Here is a 19048-nt window from a genome sequence, read left to right as displayed (position 1 = left end):
TCCGTCGTTATATTTGACCGATGCTCTCTTTCCCATAATTCTCATCAATAAACGATTCGCAAGTTGATTTACTCCTTTCTTCCTTCTTTATACCCACCTCCGTCTCCACTATTTAAAAATTGATAGGGTATTTGAGAAGGTGATACGTTTTCACCCTATCGGAAATTTTTATATAACTGAATTGTTTCAACATTCATAGTGAGACTTCACAAATTCAGTCTCACTGTTCTAATAACATTAAAATTGCTGATGCTCCGTAGTTTTTTATTAGAGCGTTATTAACAGGTTGCTCCGAACACAAAACTAATTGTCATTGTAGTCGATGCCGTTGACACCAAAAGAAACGACATGCATACCCTTACTACGGGAGAAAGCTCCTTCTGAATGTTTCATGTGGAATGTTCAATATCAATAATAATCAATTGAAATTTTCATCAGACTAGTTCCTTATAGCCAAATTTGTTCTTTTTGCACTGCTTGAAAGTAATAACAATATAGTCCTCCAAAGGATAGTTAAAAAAAGAAACATCCTCTAGATTTAAGCCAGCAAAAAGATCGAAATTATGGAAATATTTTCATTCGAACGGTTTTCAAGAATCCATACTCACACTACCATAAGCTATGAAAAACAATTGATAGCTGGAGAAATTTTCGAATCCTGGCAACTGAGGTTCCTCTCCGTACTTTTCTACATAGCTTTTGTACGCGCTAAATGCTTGATTGAGCCCACCATTATCCGCTAAATTTTCACCAAGCGTGTTTTTTCCTTTCACCTTAAACACAAAAAATACTTTTTTCTATTCGAGCATACAAAGAGATGAATATTGAGTAAAGAACTATTATATACTGGATAAATTCAGTTGATATAATAATGAAATCATATAATATTCTATCCATGATAATAATTTAACTATATTCACAAAAAAAAATCTAGATGCGTTTTGCTAAAACTCCATCTTCATCATCAGTACACATTGGACTAAAATTCTTACATCGTAGTAGTTAGTCGAAGTAAACGATATTGTGCACATTTAAAGTTGGCGGCACTCTCAAAGGCCAAAAAAACCAATACATAGAAATGAACCGGCTGCGAAGTAGTCTACGTGGACTATACAATTGGCGGTCGTTTTGGTCGCAGTTATAGAAAGCAGAAGAATAGTGGAATTGCGTAACAAATACTTAGAACAAATAACTAAATATAGACAAGAACAACGCAGATTTTCTATTTGGACGAAACTTGGTATGGCACTTGGAATGACACTGGACTGATGGTTCGAGAATGTGTATGCCTAACATGCCTGCAAACAATTCATCGCGACTAATCATTGTGCATTGGGGAGGAAGTAAAGGATGAGTTCCAAATTCTTTGAAATAATGCATGGAAGCATGGAAGCTAATATTTTCGAAGAATGGTTCGAAAACACATTTATCCCAAATTTGGATGCGAATAGTGTAATAGTTCTTGACAACGCTTCCTATCATTCGCGACAGCTCATCAAAGTACCGAATAAAAATTCGAGGAAAGATGAAATATAAAGTTTTTTAATGGATAACAATTTGTATTTTGAGTATTACTATACGAAAAATGAACTACTTGCAGTTTCACAGACAAAAACCTTTAAAAAAGTATATGCCAGTGGTCGCCAACCTCTTCAACGTGTTGAGCTACTTTGTTAATTTTGGAATAAACAGCGAGCTACCCACACGGAAGCCACGTAACGCAACGTAAATGAAATAATCCACAGTTAATTTATCATTATATGTATTTATTTTACTATTTAACTGGTAATACATAATACATAGGTACTAATAATAAACTAATAACTAAAATTACTAGTACGTATTTGTTCATAGCTACATTCCTACCTATCAAACGAAGGTGTTTGAAAAATAAACACAAACTTTTATCCAGCCACAACGGCATGTCACGTATGATTTAAAAATAGTTAATAATAACAACAAAAAAGTAACGCACTATCATGAACATAAACATTGAAAAATAAAAAAGCACGTCCAATGAGAAGGCTGACACTCAGACTCATCGATAATTTTTTCAATGTTTGCAGTATAATTTGATGCAGCCATTCGAATACAATTATCCAAATGTTCATCTGTAAGTCGATTGCGATATTTGTTCTTGATAAACTTCATATTGGAAAAAGAAGATTCACACAAATAGGTTGAAATGAATAATGCTTTCACTTTAAAGGCAACACGGCATAGAACTGAATATTTGTCTTTACTTACACAATAGGCCAGATACATTCAGTACTTGAGACTAACGATTTTAAGGCTAAATCATTTTGAAACTCAATGACTTCCATTTCTGTTGCAGCGATGTCTTCGCCAAAGTTCTGCATAACACAAGTTGCAAACTGTTGGATATCAATTTCCATAAACAACAAACTGCGCTACTAAAGCCATTTCTTTGAAATCCTTAAAACGATTTTTGAAGTTATTCTTCAGCGTAGAAATAATGTCTACATGATATTTGTTGTCATAGGTTCTATTGGATTTTGAGATATTTTTTCTGAAAGAATAGGAAAATGCTTGGCATCGCTGTTAATTAGGTTTTGTTCCCAAAACTCCAGCTTTTTGATAAATGCTTTTATATCAGAAATCATTTCCGCTAGTTCTTTGTCTCTCCCCTGAAGCTGCAAATTAAGTTCGTTTAATATCTCTGTAATGTCCACGAAAAAACCAAAATCTCTAAGCCAGATTGAATTTTCTAGTTCCGGAATCGGTTCATCGCGTTGTTTGAAAAATTGAACTATGCCAGATAGGAACATCATTAAAACGTTTCAGCACCCGTTCTCTACTTAACCATCGGACTTCAGAGTGAAGGAGTAGGTCCCCGTATTGACGGTCAATTTCATCGGCCAAGGTTCTGAATATCTTCTTTGTAACGCTTGAGCTCTAATCTTGTTCACAATTTTTACTACCAGTTTCATAACGCTGTTTAGTTTCATGAAATTTCCACATAATTCTTGCTGATGGATAATGCAGTGGTAACAGAGAAATTGCGGAAAAGTTTCATCTTTACGACATAACGCCACCAGACCCTTATCACAACCCACCATAGCTGGAGCGCCATCGGTTGTCAAGTCTACCATTTTCGATATTGAAATATTTTTTAAATGAGAAAACAACTCATGTTCAGTAGTGTGTCCTTTCAGTGAAATGAACTTCAAAAGATCTTCTTTAATCGTAAAATCACTAAAAACCATCCTGACGAACACGGCCGTCTGGGCAGTGTCAACGACATCTGTTGATTCATCCAGTTGAAGTGAAAAATAAACACAGTTATCTAAGTCAGTTCTTAACTGTAAAAAAATATCATTGCTCATTACTTCTACACGTCTCATCACTGTATTAGCAGAAAGTTGCATAGATTTTATAGCTGAAACTATCTCGTTTTTATTTCTAAAGTGGGCAAATAACGAATCAGCAGCTTCTAAAAACGCCTGTTTTATCATTTCCCCGTCTTCATAAGGTTTCTTTTTTTGTGCAATTATCTGGGACACACGGTACGATGCTTCAGTTGCAGCCTTATTTTTGTCGACTGTTCTTAAAAATATTGATTGTTGTCCAATTAACTGCTTTTTTAACTGTTTCAGTTTCTCCTTTCTGATGGCAGAATGTAGTGGGAATGATTTTTCAAAATTAGAATGTACAGTTTTATGATGTATCTCAATATTTCCTTTTTTAGCAACGGAGACCGAAGTATTACATAACAAACACACATTTTTATCTTTAACTTCTGTAAAAAAGTATTGTTCTTCCCATTCCGAATGAAAGTGGTATGTCTTTACCTTCTTACAACTGTTTGCCATAATATTATTTTTGTTGTTCTCTACTAACCCAACCGCTGGACGTTGATTACGCGTTTAGTTTTAAACTAAGCGCAATGTCGCCGCGCCGTGCGTATTTATCCCGTTCAAAGCAATCCAGATCGTTCTCGAACACTAACGCGCTGGTCCGGCTGGTATCTTGCACTATATCGTTTACTTGAACTATACCTTACTTAATTGTTTGATGTTAAACGAGATAACAGGTAGAAAATGATCCACACTCTTGGCGTATCAATATCCTCAAAGAATGTTAATAAGGAATTGAATCTGATAAAACAAATTGAAGTGGATAACAAATCCAACCCGAACGTAATTCATCACATCCTTAATAGAGAACTTTTCAAAGAAACCATACACCAAATATACCCTCGCATCAAATGTAATACTAAGATCCTCCAAGACATATACTGAAAAACATCAGATAAAATGAAAATACTAGTAAATAAACAAAATATTAACATAACTACTGTTAACTATTTGGGTAAAGAACAAAAAGTCCCACATAGACAATGATAGCAGATCAGTTGTCTACAAACTAATAAGCGGATCATACCTATTATATCGGAAAAACTTCAAGAAATTTCAAAACAAGAATTTCTGAACATAAAAAAAATAATTTCACCTATACGTGCCACCTTTTGGAGAACAATCACGATTTTAACACTATCTACTCCATACAGAGAATGAAAGTCATAAATTGAACCTGCTGGAGTATTTGGAACTGTCAAGAATTGTTCTCCTGCTGTCCAAGAACTGGGATTGAAATTTTATCAATGTAAACATGGCTGAACGCATGCTCAGAGAGTTCGAATCTGCAGTTTGGCTTTGGTTCGATGATTGAATCACTGAAAGCAAGCCATGGACAACAAATATCATGCCCATAATAATATCATCAATCATCCAGATTGTTAAAGTAGGTGTCACAAAAAGATGTTAGGGACACGAGGCTGCAGAGATTTGAAAGAAATGGAAGAGTCAGTTGCGTCAGAAGAAGCAAAAAAAACTCATGTCAGATGGCGAACACAAGGATCATGTTGAAATTGTGTTTTCTGACACTAAGAAAACAGATATTTCGCTCTATTTTTTCCCTAAAGTTTTATGATAATATAAAATGAAAATAAATATGAATATATTTTTATTTTTTAACACAGTTTGGAATCTCTGGTCTCTCAAAAAAAATCATTATCCACAACAAATTTCAAATATTTTTCAATATGTACCTACCAATAAGAAAGGTTTTTGTCATTTCAAGAGAATTTAAATTTATAGTGTCCTACTTACATGACCCTCAACGCCGTCAATTGTGAAATTGTCGTATTGTTTAATGAAACATTCAGTGAGGTTTTCAAAGGTTTCAATGGTTTGGTTACTCCACCATTGTACGTAGTTGCCATATTTATCATGTTTCCTACCTAAATTTGTAGAAATTTATTAGGTATTATTATCAAAGTAAACAAAATACTATCCAAGATCAATTCGATGGAAACATCAAAAAATGGAATAATATGATATATCAAGGTGGATACTCAAATGATGAGAGCTTGGTGAAAATTCAATCAAGTTCCATTAAGAGCAATATTTCGATTAAAATACACAACTGTCTGCAAGTATTTTTTTGTGTTTTTTTATTGTACATTTAACACTAGTTTACAAATAATTCCGAGTTGAAGAGTAGGTTACCTCTTTTTTATTATTTATGCGAACTTCAAAAAAATGTTAGAAAAAGTGTTAGATATGTATGATATTGTCATTATTTAGGAAATATTGTTTCATAAGAACTCAGAAAAAATACTATGAGGTTATAAAATAATGTTCTGCGGGACCAAATGTAAGAATATAGAAAGTTATTTTAAAAATAGCTAATTATTTTATTTTGATACTTATTGAAATGGAACTTCAAAGGTTTGCATCATGAGTATTTTTGCTGTCCTGTGATGACATTTCAAAAGAACAATTTTTAATATCATTTTAACAAGACAAATAATTTCACTCACTCACCAATATTGTCGAAACCATGGGTTAATTCATGACCTAAAATTGCTCCTATCGAACCATAATTCAGTACCCTGAAATAACCAAACTATTATTCCGTATTTTATATCATTCTCTATACGAGAAACTTGTGAGACATTTGTTGATACCTACTCTAGTCCCAGGTTATACATGGGAAAAGTCAATATAGCCATTGGAACATCTGAAAAGTGAAATATCATCTTTAAAGCTGTAGATTCAGCGTTTCATTTGCTTCATTTGTTTGATTTGAAGGATAAGTTGCAAAAACTCAAAGCACATGTATTCCAACATTGTACACGGTGTGTCTACCGATTGAGTTCGCAAGAGGGGTTTTTTCTTCATTTGTGTACATACAAAAATGCCTATTCTTGTTGTCACATCATGACTATATCCACAAAGTGATCCAGAAAATGAATTTTTTTCAACCTAAATTTACAAAAAATTGTGAACCATTAAATGATGGAAAAATATTCATACAAGTATTCCCGTAAATGTATCCTACTGAAGTTACAGACACTTGATTTTTTTTCCTAAATACACTTATAAAGAAAATACCCTCTCACGATCTCAAAGGGGGGACAATCTATATGAATTTGACTTTCTCTACTTTTGTTTGGTAAACAGGAAGACATGTGCTATCTGTTCGAAAAATGAGGTAAATTTTAATTTTTCCCAAAAAATATATTTATCTATTCAATTTTCATTATATCCCCTTCAAAGTAATCCTCTTCAGATATAATATACTAGTGCCAATCGTGCCAATCGTCGCAAAAGCCATCCTTTCATAGGTCTCTTCAATCTTGGGAACAGGTAAAAGTCATAGGGGGGCCTATGGGTTGGGCTACCTATAGGCCGCGCCCACAGGTGGTGGATAGGGGAACGGCCAGGGGACGGGGGGCCCTGTCCGGGAAGCCAATAAGTGGCCTTAAGGACGGGATATCCGGACTCCTGGTCAGTAGAGTGGGGGAAACTGAAACTCCCCAAAAGCCTTTGGCCTTGGCCAACACCTGCCGATATAAAGAAGATGTTTCCTAGTGACCTGTCCACCTTCCTGAGAAGGAAAGGATGGACGATAATCTAGGACAACTACTCGGGAGGATGTACAATGGGTCACATGTGGCCTAAGTGCTATAGGTATACACGCACCCTCCCTACTATATACATACATACAAGTCATAAGAGGGAAAATCTTTTTTACGATCTGAGGCATCAATACGATGTTGTTTTTGGCAAAAAACGAACGAACAAGCAAAGACGAGTAAGCAGCTGAAGTGATGCAAAAGATAATATTTTCTTCATATTGCTTTTCGCAAGCGGTGCATAACTTCAAAATAATACTCCTTATTGACCGTACGACCATTTGGCAAAAATTCCTGATGCATTACACTGCGGTAATCAGAGAAAACAGTGAGCAAAACCGTGACATTTGATCGAACTTGGCATATTTCTGGGTCTGCGTTCACCTGGGCTCTTCTATTGGGACGATTGGACTTTGGTTTCAATGTCATAACCATATACCCATGATTCGTCACCAGTTATGACCCTTTGCATAGCATGAGCCATAATATATGCCGACATCCTCAGCAACTTCTCTAATAGCGATTCGACGATTCTACATAACAATTTTCTTCATTTTTCAAACATTTTCATCGGTGTTAGGGCGTGCAGGGCGAGCTTCGTCATTCACATCTTCTCGTAGTTCTGTGAAAAGCTTGTACCACTTATAGACATTTTTCTAACTCAGAGTACCACTTACCATATGCCACTATCAATATTTCAAGTATTTTTGAGAACTCTATTCTATTTTTTAAACAAAATACAATTCATTGCAAATTCTTTGATCCATATTTTCGATGGCAAAAAATCTCTGAACACACAGAATACTTTTAACTTATTTGCCCCTCACCAACAATCTAAACATGCTAAAGAGCTCTGAAACTGTGAAAATATGTTCGAGACGAGTGTACCAACATAAAAAAAATTGAAAGTCGCTCATCAAATGTACGTAGCCCGCGAAATTTGAACATTCACCTCATTTTTTTAACAGAATTCACCTCATTTTTTTAACAGACCACTACGAAAACGGTTTCAATTCGTTTGAACAATGTTTTATCAATTTGTTTCAAAATGAACTTATCATTTCAAAACTAACCCAGTCAAATCAAATCAAATAGCTGAAAATTACATGGGAATCCGAAAATTATTGAAATAGAATAAAACCAGTAAAAAATTTAATACTTACTGATAGCGTTATCCGAAAAAGAGTTGAATGCATTAACCTCGATGGGCTCACTGTACCAATCTCTCTTGTGTGTTTCCCTGAGTGAATTCATCTTTTTTAAATTATGGGATATTATTGTGTTGATCATATTATCCATAAACGTATCTTCCTTTATCACTACCTGAAATAATTTCATGTTTGTAAACTACCACGGATGGCATTGTATTTAGGAGAATTGTTAAGAAAACTGAATTATAATTATAAGAATTATTGCCTAGAAAGTAAATGAGATTTGAATGAATATTTCAGAAATTTCAAAAATCCATGCAGAGTATCATTTTTCATATTGTTGTAAATCATGCCCGAAAGAAAATAACGCCGGCCGCCACTGGTAACCATAAACCAAACGTGACGTAGCTAAGAGCGCGAGAATGTACGATGATTCCCCGCCACTCTAGAAGCAGCAAGAATAATGCTACCGGTTTCAACGGAACTTCGGCGGAATGTCTACGGCATTCGATTACGATATTCAAATGTTAGCCACGAGGATATTGATACAGTCAAGTAGACGTTACAGTACAGTACGCGAAGTGATTTAATAAGGCGATAGACATTCAAATAATAGTTGAAGTTTAGATGAAGTGTTTGTTGTATTCAAAGTGAAATAAAGTTGAGTTTGATTATTCAGTATAGTCAATTATTGATCAACCCACGGGGACAAATTCAACAATATATTAAACTTCAAGTAAGTGCTAATATCTTGATTTATGAAATGAACTTACATCAGCATAATATTTGTCCAATTGTCCATTTTCAAAAAGCCATTCTGGGTACCCAATAAAAGTCAACATTTCTTTACTTTTTTCCAAAGTCACCTGTTTTGTAGCTCGGTCCATCCAGTTTATGCCATTGACATGTTCAACAAAGGCATTTTTCAATTCATTCACCATTCTTTCAACCTACAAAAAACAACACTGTTCTTCAAATTCCATATATCTCATTATTCTAAATTACATGAATATGTTGTAAAAAATAATCAGACTTGCGTATTAACAACTGCTGATCACAAATCTGACATCAAAACTTGGCACTTCGATCTACTTTCGGATAAACGGGTACTCTGACGTCAAAATCGAAATGAAAGTTATGTAAATAAACTGAAAATCAAATAAAAAAATAGATCAAAATAATCAAGATGAAAGATATAAAAACGCAAAAAATGAGGATCGCCATAAAAATACGTTGGTCAAACTAAATGGACTGTAATAGTTCGCTACAAGGAACATAATTTCACAAATTTGGTTTCACAAACCAGAGAAGTCTAGTACAGCTGAACATAAGTGAGGAATACCCGAAATTGTTGAAATTGGTACTTGACAACTTGCTTTTGGATGCCTTCAGAAGTTAGGATATCGAAAAATGTGGAATGAGACATGTGAATAACGATTGAGGTCAGGTAAATATTAGGTAGTAATTATTATTAGGGACAATAACAAAATAACAACATTAGTTAATACTTTGAATAAATTTAATTGTCCTGATTATGTAAGATGGTGGTTTGTCCAGATGTATATAAATCAGTAACATAGCTGTGAGGTTTAGGTTTGGTCATCTGATGATGCTGAATTGGTTAGCGAAACGCGCCAGACGTATAGTATTTTTGTTCTAGTGTGGGAAAAGTGTCTAAGTGTTTTCAATAAATACTTCATCTTATTGTCTCTTATTTTATTCCATAATCATACCTACATGTCAAATCTGTCAATATCTTTTTGAACCGACCTTAAAACATTCACCAAGAAAAGTTCCATATCACCAACCCAAGCCTTTTTTGGAATCATCTAAATGATGTTCATGTCGCTTCACGAGAGTTTTTGTTATTATTTGTCGGCAATAACACGCAAAGACAAATTCAAGGAATGAATATTATGTTGTCAAACTTATTATATTTTTAAATTACGAAAAAGTTCTTTATTAAAATATCTTTAATTTCATAAATGATTGTGTCACTTTACAAGTTTTTTTAACACCGGAGCAGCAAGTTTAGACTTCAGATTCAAGATCAGTGGATAAAAATACACAGGTCCAAATAACAAATTTTTAAAATGGATATTCACCCAAAATTACACATCTCACCTTTGGTTTTGTTGTATTCAGAAACGAACGATCGGCAAGAGCATAACTAACAGCATATCCCAGGTAATTGTCGGTGAGCAAAGCGCATTCCAGTGACCTGAAAATAACAATGTTATGAACATACAGTATCATAAACAATAAGAAAGACACATTCGAGCTGCTCAAACTGTTAAGAGAAAATAGTGTATCACATGCTGAAGTGTAATCCTAGGTATACATCCGTTCGTTTTTGTCATTATCACGACGTTTCGGCAAGATCCTACACGACATATTCACATGCTTTACTTGGTAGCTGAACTCCAAAGTGAAGTAATCCATGTCAATGCTTGTTTATTTATAAGTTGCCGTAGGTTGTATTTGTAGCATGGAAAATCCTGATTGGTCGACAGTGTTCGTATTTGGCTAAAAAAAAATAGGCGAATCAGATTAGAGAAACACAACCTCAGCCCTATGCAAACACCAACTTGATACAGGTCATAACATCGACTTCAGAACTGCAAACAGATCGGCTCTTGTTTAGACTGCCGAACTGAGTCTAAGCAAGAGAGATGATGCACAATACCTCTCAGCTACATGTAAAAGCATAATATCCTAAACCAAGGCCAATGCACCAACAACATCGCAGAAATATAATGTATATCCCTTTAGTTGACCGTAACACATCACACCACCCAATTACCCCACCAATCAACCAGAACGCTTTCCGCCAAAAATATACACTGTCGTCCAATCAGGACTTTCCACGTCATAACTATATCCTACGGCAACGTGTAAATGGACAAGGATTACGTCTCTTCCATTTGTCCCTCTGACAAACGCCAGCCACAAGGGTAAGGAAGCTAGGTTCCATCACAGCATAGTATGCTGTGGTTCCATCCTGACTGAAACGAAGATGATCAAACAGGATTACTAGAAGTTGAAGACCAAATTGTTCTACCTGACGAAAAATTATGTTTCAGGAGGGCACTCTCCACCGAACTGAAGGCCCTGAGACTGGTCGAAAAAGCATCTCCGAGCTGAACAACAGTCCTTGTACTCCTTTATATTTCAAAAGTTTTCGACCGTATCTGGCATGGAGGCTTTCTACACAAAATGCCCGTTTTCAACCTGTCTCGTGTCTTAGTCCGGTGGAGAAAACATTTTTATAAATTTCGACTCACCTGGATCTGGCAACATTGCTGGAAGACCCACTGGAGAAATAGTTCAATTGTGTTGAAATATAATCCACAACATCTGAAGATGTATTGATAATCATTGCGTAAACTGTAGCCCACCACATATACAATTCCAAATTGATATCATCAGTTCCCTGAACATACTGTAGCATCCTCTTCAAGAATTGGAGATCCATTGCGGTAACGTATAGCATATCTTTCTTGGGATTTATTGTTACAGCTGTGCCTTTGAAGAGGTAGTTGAAATATTTTAGCCAGACGTCTGGCTCAGGATTTTGCAGAAGTTGATCAGTTTGAGTTTGGAGATCGGCGAAAGTTATTGCGAAAGTGTCATCTTCCTTGGCATCTGGATCGGTATGATTGGCAACTAACTAAAGAAAGTTAGTTCAGTGTTCAGAATTATGAATAGTATTTTCTCTATAACATATGTTACAGTAAATTTTTATCATTTCAAAAGAATAGATTTAGAATAACTAATCAATAGCAAGCTTCTTCAAGCAAGTTATGCTTGAAGAAGCTATTGTATAGCGAAACACGTATCGCGGTTTTTGTAAAACCCTTATAGTGAAAATCATAGAATAAACTCTTTTGAATATGGATTTTCATCAAGTATCGGCCAGTTCCATTCAATTAGAATAGATTTAATCGAACTAAATGCGAAAGGGTATATAAAGACCGATTTTAACTGAGAGGATATATAAAGTACTTTGATTTTGAATTTTCTCATCAAACTATAACTTATATCTGTGAAATCATTATTTTTCAATTTTTTTATGAATCATTGAATAATATTCTGTAGATTGTAGATAAACAATTTACCAAAACTCGGTTGATGTCTTATTATTGCTCTTTACTGTTTATTTTAATTTGACAATTCGCTTTCTCGGTAACATCAACTTTGAACACTGAACTTGATGCTTTTTGCAATAATTTTACAATTGATACCGAGCATGATACGTTACTGCGTTATACAGTGCTAGTCAAAAGTCCCCTCCCCCCCTCGTATCTTTGGAACGGGTATACGTATAATAATGAAATTTGGAGGGTGGAAATAAACGGATGTAGGCTTCTTAACTGGTCATAAAAGGTGACGCAATAGTCATAAATGACGTCACAAGGCCACTGTGACCAAAAATTTTAAATGGGACCCTATGGCAAGTGACAGCTCGTTTGAAAGGTATTGAAAATACCTATTCAGTCATACCAATTTTGTTTGGGTTTCGGCTGATTTTGATTGATAAATTGAAGAAATACGAAAATTATTGTTTCGCATTTAATTAATAAAGATTTTAAAGTACGCCTCTGGTTCATTGTCAAAAAGGTTGACGTGTTTGAATTATCTACTAGTCAAAAGTGTTTATACCTTGAAAATTTACCTAAGCTATTGTTTAACGAGACGTTTAAGTGTTTACATAGGCAAAATGGTACGTACTGTAGCCGACAAAGTAGCAGCTATCTTAATAATTGGTGAATGTAGAAACAATTTCCATGCAGCGGAACGACTGTTTGATGAGAGGTACCCCGATCGCCCTATATCGAGGGTTTATTTGAGGGAGCTTCTTCAGAAGTTTGAAGCATCAGGTAGTGTTCAAGATGCCAAACGATCTGGTCGACCAACAATTAGTGATGACAAAAAAATTGACATACTTGGAGAAATGGTAGTGAACCCTACTTCTTCCACAGCCCAAGTTGCGTCTATCTGTGAAGTCAGTCAAAGGACAGTACATAGGGTGTTGGCTAAAAACAAATTTCATCCATACAAATTAAAAATGGTGCACCAACTTTCAGATGATGACCCCGACCGAAGACTAGAATTCTGTGAAACTATGTCCGATAAAATGAACCAACAACCAGGCTACATACAGACAATTTGTTTTAGTGACGAAAGTACTTTCTTTCTCAATGGAAATGTTAACACTCAAGATGTGAGGTATTGGAGTGACACAAATCCTCACATCTTTCGTGAAAAACATACTCAATTTCCAGAAAAAGTAAATGTTTGGGCAGGTATTTTGGGAAACCACATAGTTGGGCCTCTTTTTCGCAATGCTAACTTAACCGGTGAATTGTATCTGGAGATGTTACAAACTGATATTGAGGCGTTAATTCTTGAAATTCTAGAAGATAATCCAGATGAATTCGACAACTTGGAAATAACGTTTCAACAAGATGGTGCTCCTGCACACTATTACGGTGCAGTAAGACGTTACCTAGATGAAGAATATCGTGGTAGATGGATTGGACGACGAGGTTCGATCGAATGGCCAGCTCGGTCACCGGACCTTACACCATTAGATTTTTTTCTATGGGGGTACTTGAAATCTAAGGTTTACGCTACAGCACCTGACAGTATTGCCATTCTGAAACAACGAATTGTTGAAGAATGTAGGGCAATTTCCGCTGACACACTGGGACGAGTACGACAAGAGTTTAGCAATAGGATGCATTACTGCCAGGAAGTAGATGGAGCACATTTTGAACACTTATTATAAGAACTGGTTCTTAAATCTTTATTAATTAAATGCGAAACTATAATTTTCGTATTTCTTCAATTTATCAATCAAAATCAGCCGAAACCCAAACAAAATTGGTATGACTGAATAGGTATTTTCAATACCTTTCAAACGAGCTGTCACTTGCCATAGGGTCCCATTTAAAATTTTTGGTCACAGTGGCCTTGTGACGTCATTTATGACTATTGCGTCACCTGTTATGACCAGTTAAGAAGCCTACATCCGTTTATTTCCACACTCCAAATTTCATTATTATAAGTATACCCGTTCAAAAGATACGAGGGGGGGAGGGGACTTTTGACTAGCACTGTATGATGCGTTATATTGTATTACTTTCGAGACTCAAGGAAATAGTCTTGAATCACTCAAATGGAAATGGAGAATAATTTAAAGAAAACATTAATTTGAAACTCAATCTAGTGCATTCCTCTAGGTCATTCCAATCAATGTTCAAAATGTTTACCATTTGCTTCCTGATAGTGGGACACACTGTGCTTAAAAAATGTATATCGCTCAATTAAATAACTACAGGCAGCCAATCTGGGATCACACTATTCAACGATGGTATTAGTTGTTCGATTAATGACCTATTTATTTTGTATAAATTCATATTGAATATAGAATAAAGAAAAAAATTATTGTGTAAGTACTACTGAGTTTATTGTTTGTTACGACTGATAAGATCGGGTACCTTAAATAGATGGTACCTGAAATAACAAATGTTACCTGAATAATCAATACCAATACTACATTAACTGATTAGGAACCATTCAACAGTTGGTAATCGTGATATATTATAGAAGATAATTAGATATTGTCGTATTGGTATTAATTATTTAGGTAACATTTGTTACTTCAGGTACCCGACCTTATCACACCTGATGGTTGGTTTCATACTCTGGTGATTATTCACACTGATAACAAATACATATATAGAATGATATGAAATATGTACCTCTTCTATATCATCAGAAATATCCATAATTATGTCAGCGGCGCCATTTAATAAATCATCACTAGGCATTTCGATAGAATTATTGGTGACTATTTCTTTCAAAATGAATTTTATTATATTTGAGTTAATACTCCTAGTTAATTGTTTGAAGGTTTCTGTTTCGTCATCATCATTATCTCTCTTAACAATATTGAATACATTCGTGTAGGCAGATTTCTTCCTTCTTCTCAGAGGACTGGAAAAAAATTGAGAATGTATATTGAAGCAACAATGAATTGTAAATGGATTTTTGGGTGGAAGCAATGAGGAGAGTTAACTGATTTATCTTCTGGAACATCCATTAAACGGGCTTCTCTAGCTATACAATAGACTCTGAAATCATATTTTTATCTTATTGGAAGAAATTTCATCAACGAATGATTTGAGATTGAATATTCACACATTTTTCAGACTTCAGTAGACACCGAGCGGGTCACTTACAGAAGTGACGCATTCAGAGTACTCCTTTTCTGCATTTATTATTGCCATTATCGATTGTGCTTAGAAAAATTCGAGGATATAACTTTGACGCATTTAGAAACTGGAGGCATGAGGTCACCAAATTGTTTTATGTGGATGATCCCAAACTTTCCGCCACTGGGAAAAACCATCTTCATCAGGCCTTAGAAGTGGTAGAACAGTACATGCAAGTTATCGGTATGGAATTTGGAATACACAAATATACGGACCATTTAGAAAGGGGACCATGTGGAGAATATGAAGAAGATGCTCATAGACGAAACCATTTTGTATACGGATGCTGGATAGTTGTACAAAGGGGCCAAATTGGACACTTTTGAAGGGAAACTGTTGTTTTCAAACTAGATAGATGAAAACCGATGACTTTGTCTGAGGGTCAAATTTTATGACAAATTAATGGTAAAAAACGTATATCAACATTCATTATTGTTCTAAGTTACAGCATATTTTTCGAAAATGTGTAATTTCGAAAAGTTGGTGTAACTTTTTCCTGTCAAAAATGTCTTGTTTCTCTGAATTCAATGATGTGAAAAACTAATTTTTTCAAACGAGATATCAGTAGCTTGATAAAACAATGGCGTGAGGTTAATGATGTCTTTTATGTATGTACAACAGGAAAAGGGAATTTGTAACCTTTCATTAACTTTGAGGCATCTCAAACACAAATGAAGTTGAATATGACTGTTAATTAAAACAAATATACGTTTTACATTTACAATATTTACCTGGGTAGAGGACATTTTTGATAAATTTGTCCAGCGTAAATGACATTCTCAGAACCATTGTAAATATTTGCATCCACTATTGCTCCGAATAGTACATCCATCATAAAAATTTGTTTGATGCGTGTTTCACTCTTCATCCAGTCAAAGGTAAAAGTTGCTTTATCCTCATCGGTTTTTGTTAAATAATTTGGAACAATCGGCAAGTTTGCCCTCTGCAGATACTGGTACATAGATGTGAGACCTAGTTCATCGAGAGAACCTGAAAAATCCATAGAAATATTGAAGTGTTATACAATGCGAACGTAAAACGTTTTCTCCGTCTTAACATTCGAACTGAACAAGATATCAGGGTCAACAAAATTTACATTAAAAGGCAATAGAAGGTTGCCTTTTATATTTCGGGATTAGAGAACAAAAATAAATATTAATCATCGAAAATCACTACTGTTTTTTCAAATATTCCCCATGAAGATCTATACACTTTTGCATGCGTTTGAACCAATTGTCGAAGTAACTCTGATTGGAGTATCTCCACAACATGCAGCAACCGCTTCTTCAGGTGTCGAAAAACGTTGACCTCTCAGTCTGTTTTGTACGTGCTGGAATAAAAAGAAGTCATTCGGTGCCAAGTCAGGACTATACAGCGGATGACTCATCAAATCGATGTTTTGGGTGCTCAAAAATGCAGTTGTTTGAGCCGATGTGTGGGAGCTCGCATTGCCGTGGTGAAGAGAGATCCGTCTTCGGCGATTGGTTTTCCTGATTTCTTGGAGGACAACTGGTTAACAAATAGTTGTGTACCACTCAGAATTGACTGTTCTAGTGGTACGGTTGCGACATGTCCAGTTTTTCCGAACAAAACAGGCGACCATTTGCTTGGAAGTGTTTCGTGCGCGAACAACTTTTGTTAGATTTGGTTCATCTTGTACGCATACATTCACGATTCATCACCTATCACGATGTCATAGACGTGTTTCAAAGCACCGCATTGAGCATTTCCTTCGACCAATCGACACGAGCCATTTTTGAGCGATTGACAAATTGTGTGGGATCCAACGCGAACAAATTTTTTTGACAGTCAAATGTTTATGCAATATTGAATGTATGCTGGTCCCACTAATGCCTAAGGTTGTCTCAATTTCACGATAGGTCACATGACAATCTTGCAATATCTGTTCGCGCACAGCATCAATGGTTTTCGGAACAACAACTGATTTTGGACGACCTTCACGAAATTTACGATAGATCTGTCAGTTGCCAGACTGCAACACAAACTCTCAACACAAGGTGTCCCTCAAGGATCAATATTAGGCCCCCTTCTATTCATAGTATTTGCCAATAACCTCATATCATACGTGAACGAACACAATAAAATTATTAGAACATGTTATGCAGACGACAGAAGAAGATTTAGTATCATTAAAATTATTGGCTGAGACTACCCATGCTAAGGTTATAACATGGTCAGACTAAAACCATTTGAAAATTAATAAATCAAAGACTAATGCCTTAATGTTTTGTTCAAATAGTCGGGAACACCACCAGCTTTTGTTGTTTGAGAATACCCATAACGTCGTGTCTTCTTCTGAATCTATCAAAATGCTAGGAATTACCTTTGATTCAAAGCTCTCATGGATTTCACATATTGATATTGTCTGCGGCAATCTTAGAAAAGGATGTTATGCACTCAAGTTCATGTCGAGTCATTGCAGTGAAAATATCCTTCTGCCTTTATACTTTGCCCATTCCCTTTCTCATATGAGATACGGAATTTTAAACTGGGGAGCAAGTTCCTCTGTACAATGGGTGTTCTTATTACAAAAATATGCAATCAGAATAATTGCAAAAGTGAGTAGAAGAGAGTCATGCAGAGAGATTTTCAAAAAAATTTATATTTTGACTGTTATGGGCACATATATCCTCGAAGCGTGTTGTTTCATTTTCAAAAATAAGGCCACTTATTGGCATGTTCATGGTATCAGAACATACCATGAACATGATACCAGAAGAAAAAACCTTATTTTACCCCACCGGCATATCACCGTTCGGTATCAAAAAAACTTTGAATATATTGGATGCAAATGCTATAATTCTCTGGCAGATCACATAAATAATGCAGCTTCTCTAACAATTTTCAAAAATCTCCTGAAAAAACACTTACTCCGCAAAAACTGCTACACCATAGAAGAATTTTAATTAAAAAACTTGAATTTTAAATGGAATATGTAGGCAATATGCTTTTCATGTATATGCGAATTAATATGTATTTATGTATGTAAACATGTATGTGTATTTATGAGAATATCTATAAAAATTTTTTCAATCTGTATTGTAGTATGTTGTTATATTACCTTTTGACATTTTTCACAATTTTCCTGTATTTTTTCACAAGTTAATTGCTGAAAAAAAACCCTTCCTGGTTAATGGTGATCAAATTTCTCCCTACTCTGTTGAGGAGCTTTTAGCATATTCTATATGAGTGATAGATACTCCTATTATGTAATGTACATACATCATTTTCAACTTTCAAATTTTCACCCTTTTACTGTGTAATTAACTTTTTATTGTATTGTATATTGCATTTCACATTTTATATGACTTGTTTTCTATGTAATCATCATATGAAAATAAATTGATATTATTATTATTAACAAAAAATAGAAATAACTTTGCACTAAAAACTTAGAAAATTATTTTACTCTTCAAAAAAATTGACCGTGGTTAACATCATAGTTGTGTAATTCGTAATATTACAGCCTTTTAAAACAAACCTTCGTATACAGGATGCTGTCTATTTATTGTTTTAGCAAATGTTTTTTTTTCGTAGTCCCCATTCAAAAAAATGGGTAAAAAATAAAACTCTGCTTGGATGACCATGACTTCAAATACAGATGTATTTTTTTAAGCTGAACAACTTTTTTGAATAACATTTCCCGAAATTTT

General features: G+C 34.9%; 1 protein-coding gene across 3 annotated transcripts in view; it reads right to left on the bottom strand.

Annotated features, from left to right (window-relative positions):
• Positions 1-19048, bottom strand: part of LOC111515225 (endothelin-converting enzyme 1) — a 40159-nt gene that overhangs the window by 2786 nt on the left and 18325 nt on the right. For 2 of the 3 annotated variants that reach the window (XM_074181461.1, XM_074181460.1), the window contains 10 exons: positions 16106-16364; positions 14862-15096; positions 11379-11764; positions 10219-10315; positions 8868-9044; positions 8107-8266; positions 5997-6045; positions 5850-5917; positions 5133-5263; positions 609-773 (listed from right to left, as the gene is read on the bottom strand). In XM_074181461.1, the coding sequence (XP_074037562.1) occupies positions 609-773; positions 5133-5263; positions 5850-5917; positions 5997-6045; positions 8107-8266; positions 8868-9044; positions 10219-10315; positions 11379-11764; positions 14862-15096; positions 16106-16364 (1727 nt within the window). Of the gene's footprint in view, positions 1-608; positions 774-5132; positions 5264-5849; positions 5918-5996; positions 6046-8106; positions 8267-8867; positions 9045-10218; positions 10316-11378; positions 11765-14861; positions 15097-16105; positions 16365-19048 lie in introns of those variants that run through there. The other variant, XM_074181462.1, reaches the window with a different exon arrangement.

The sequence above is a fragment of the Leptinotarsa decemlineata genome, unplaced genomic scaffold (assembly GCF_025532065.1).
Source record: "Leptinotarsa decemlineata unplaced genomic scaffold, Ldec_3_MD MMD2_tig00026314_RagTag_RagTag, whole genome shotgun sequence".
NCBI lineage: Eukaryota > Metazoa > Arthropoda > Insecta > Coleoptera > Chrysomelidae > Leptinotarsa > Leptinotarsa decemlineata.
This window is presented reverse-complemented; position numbering and strand designations above follow the sequence as displayed.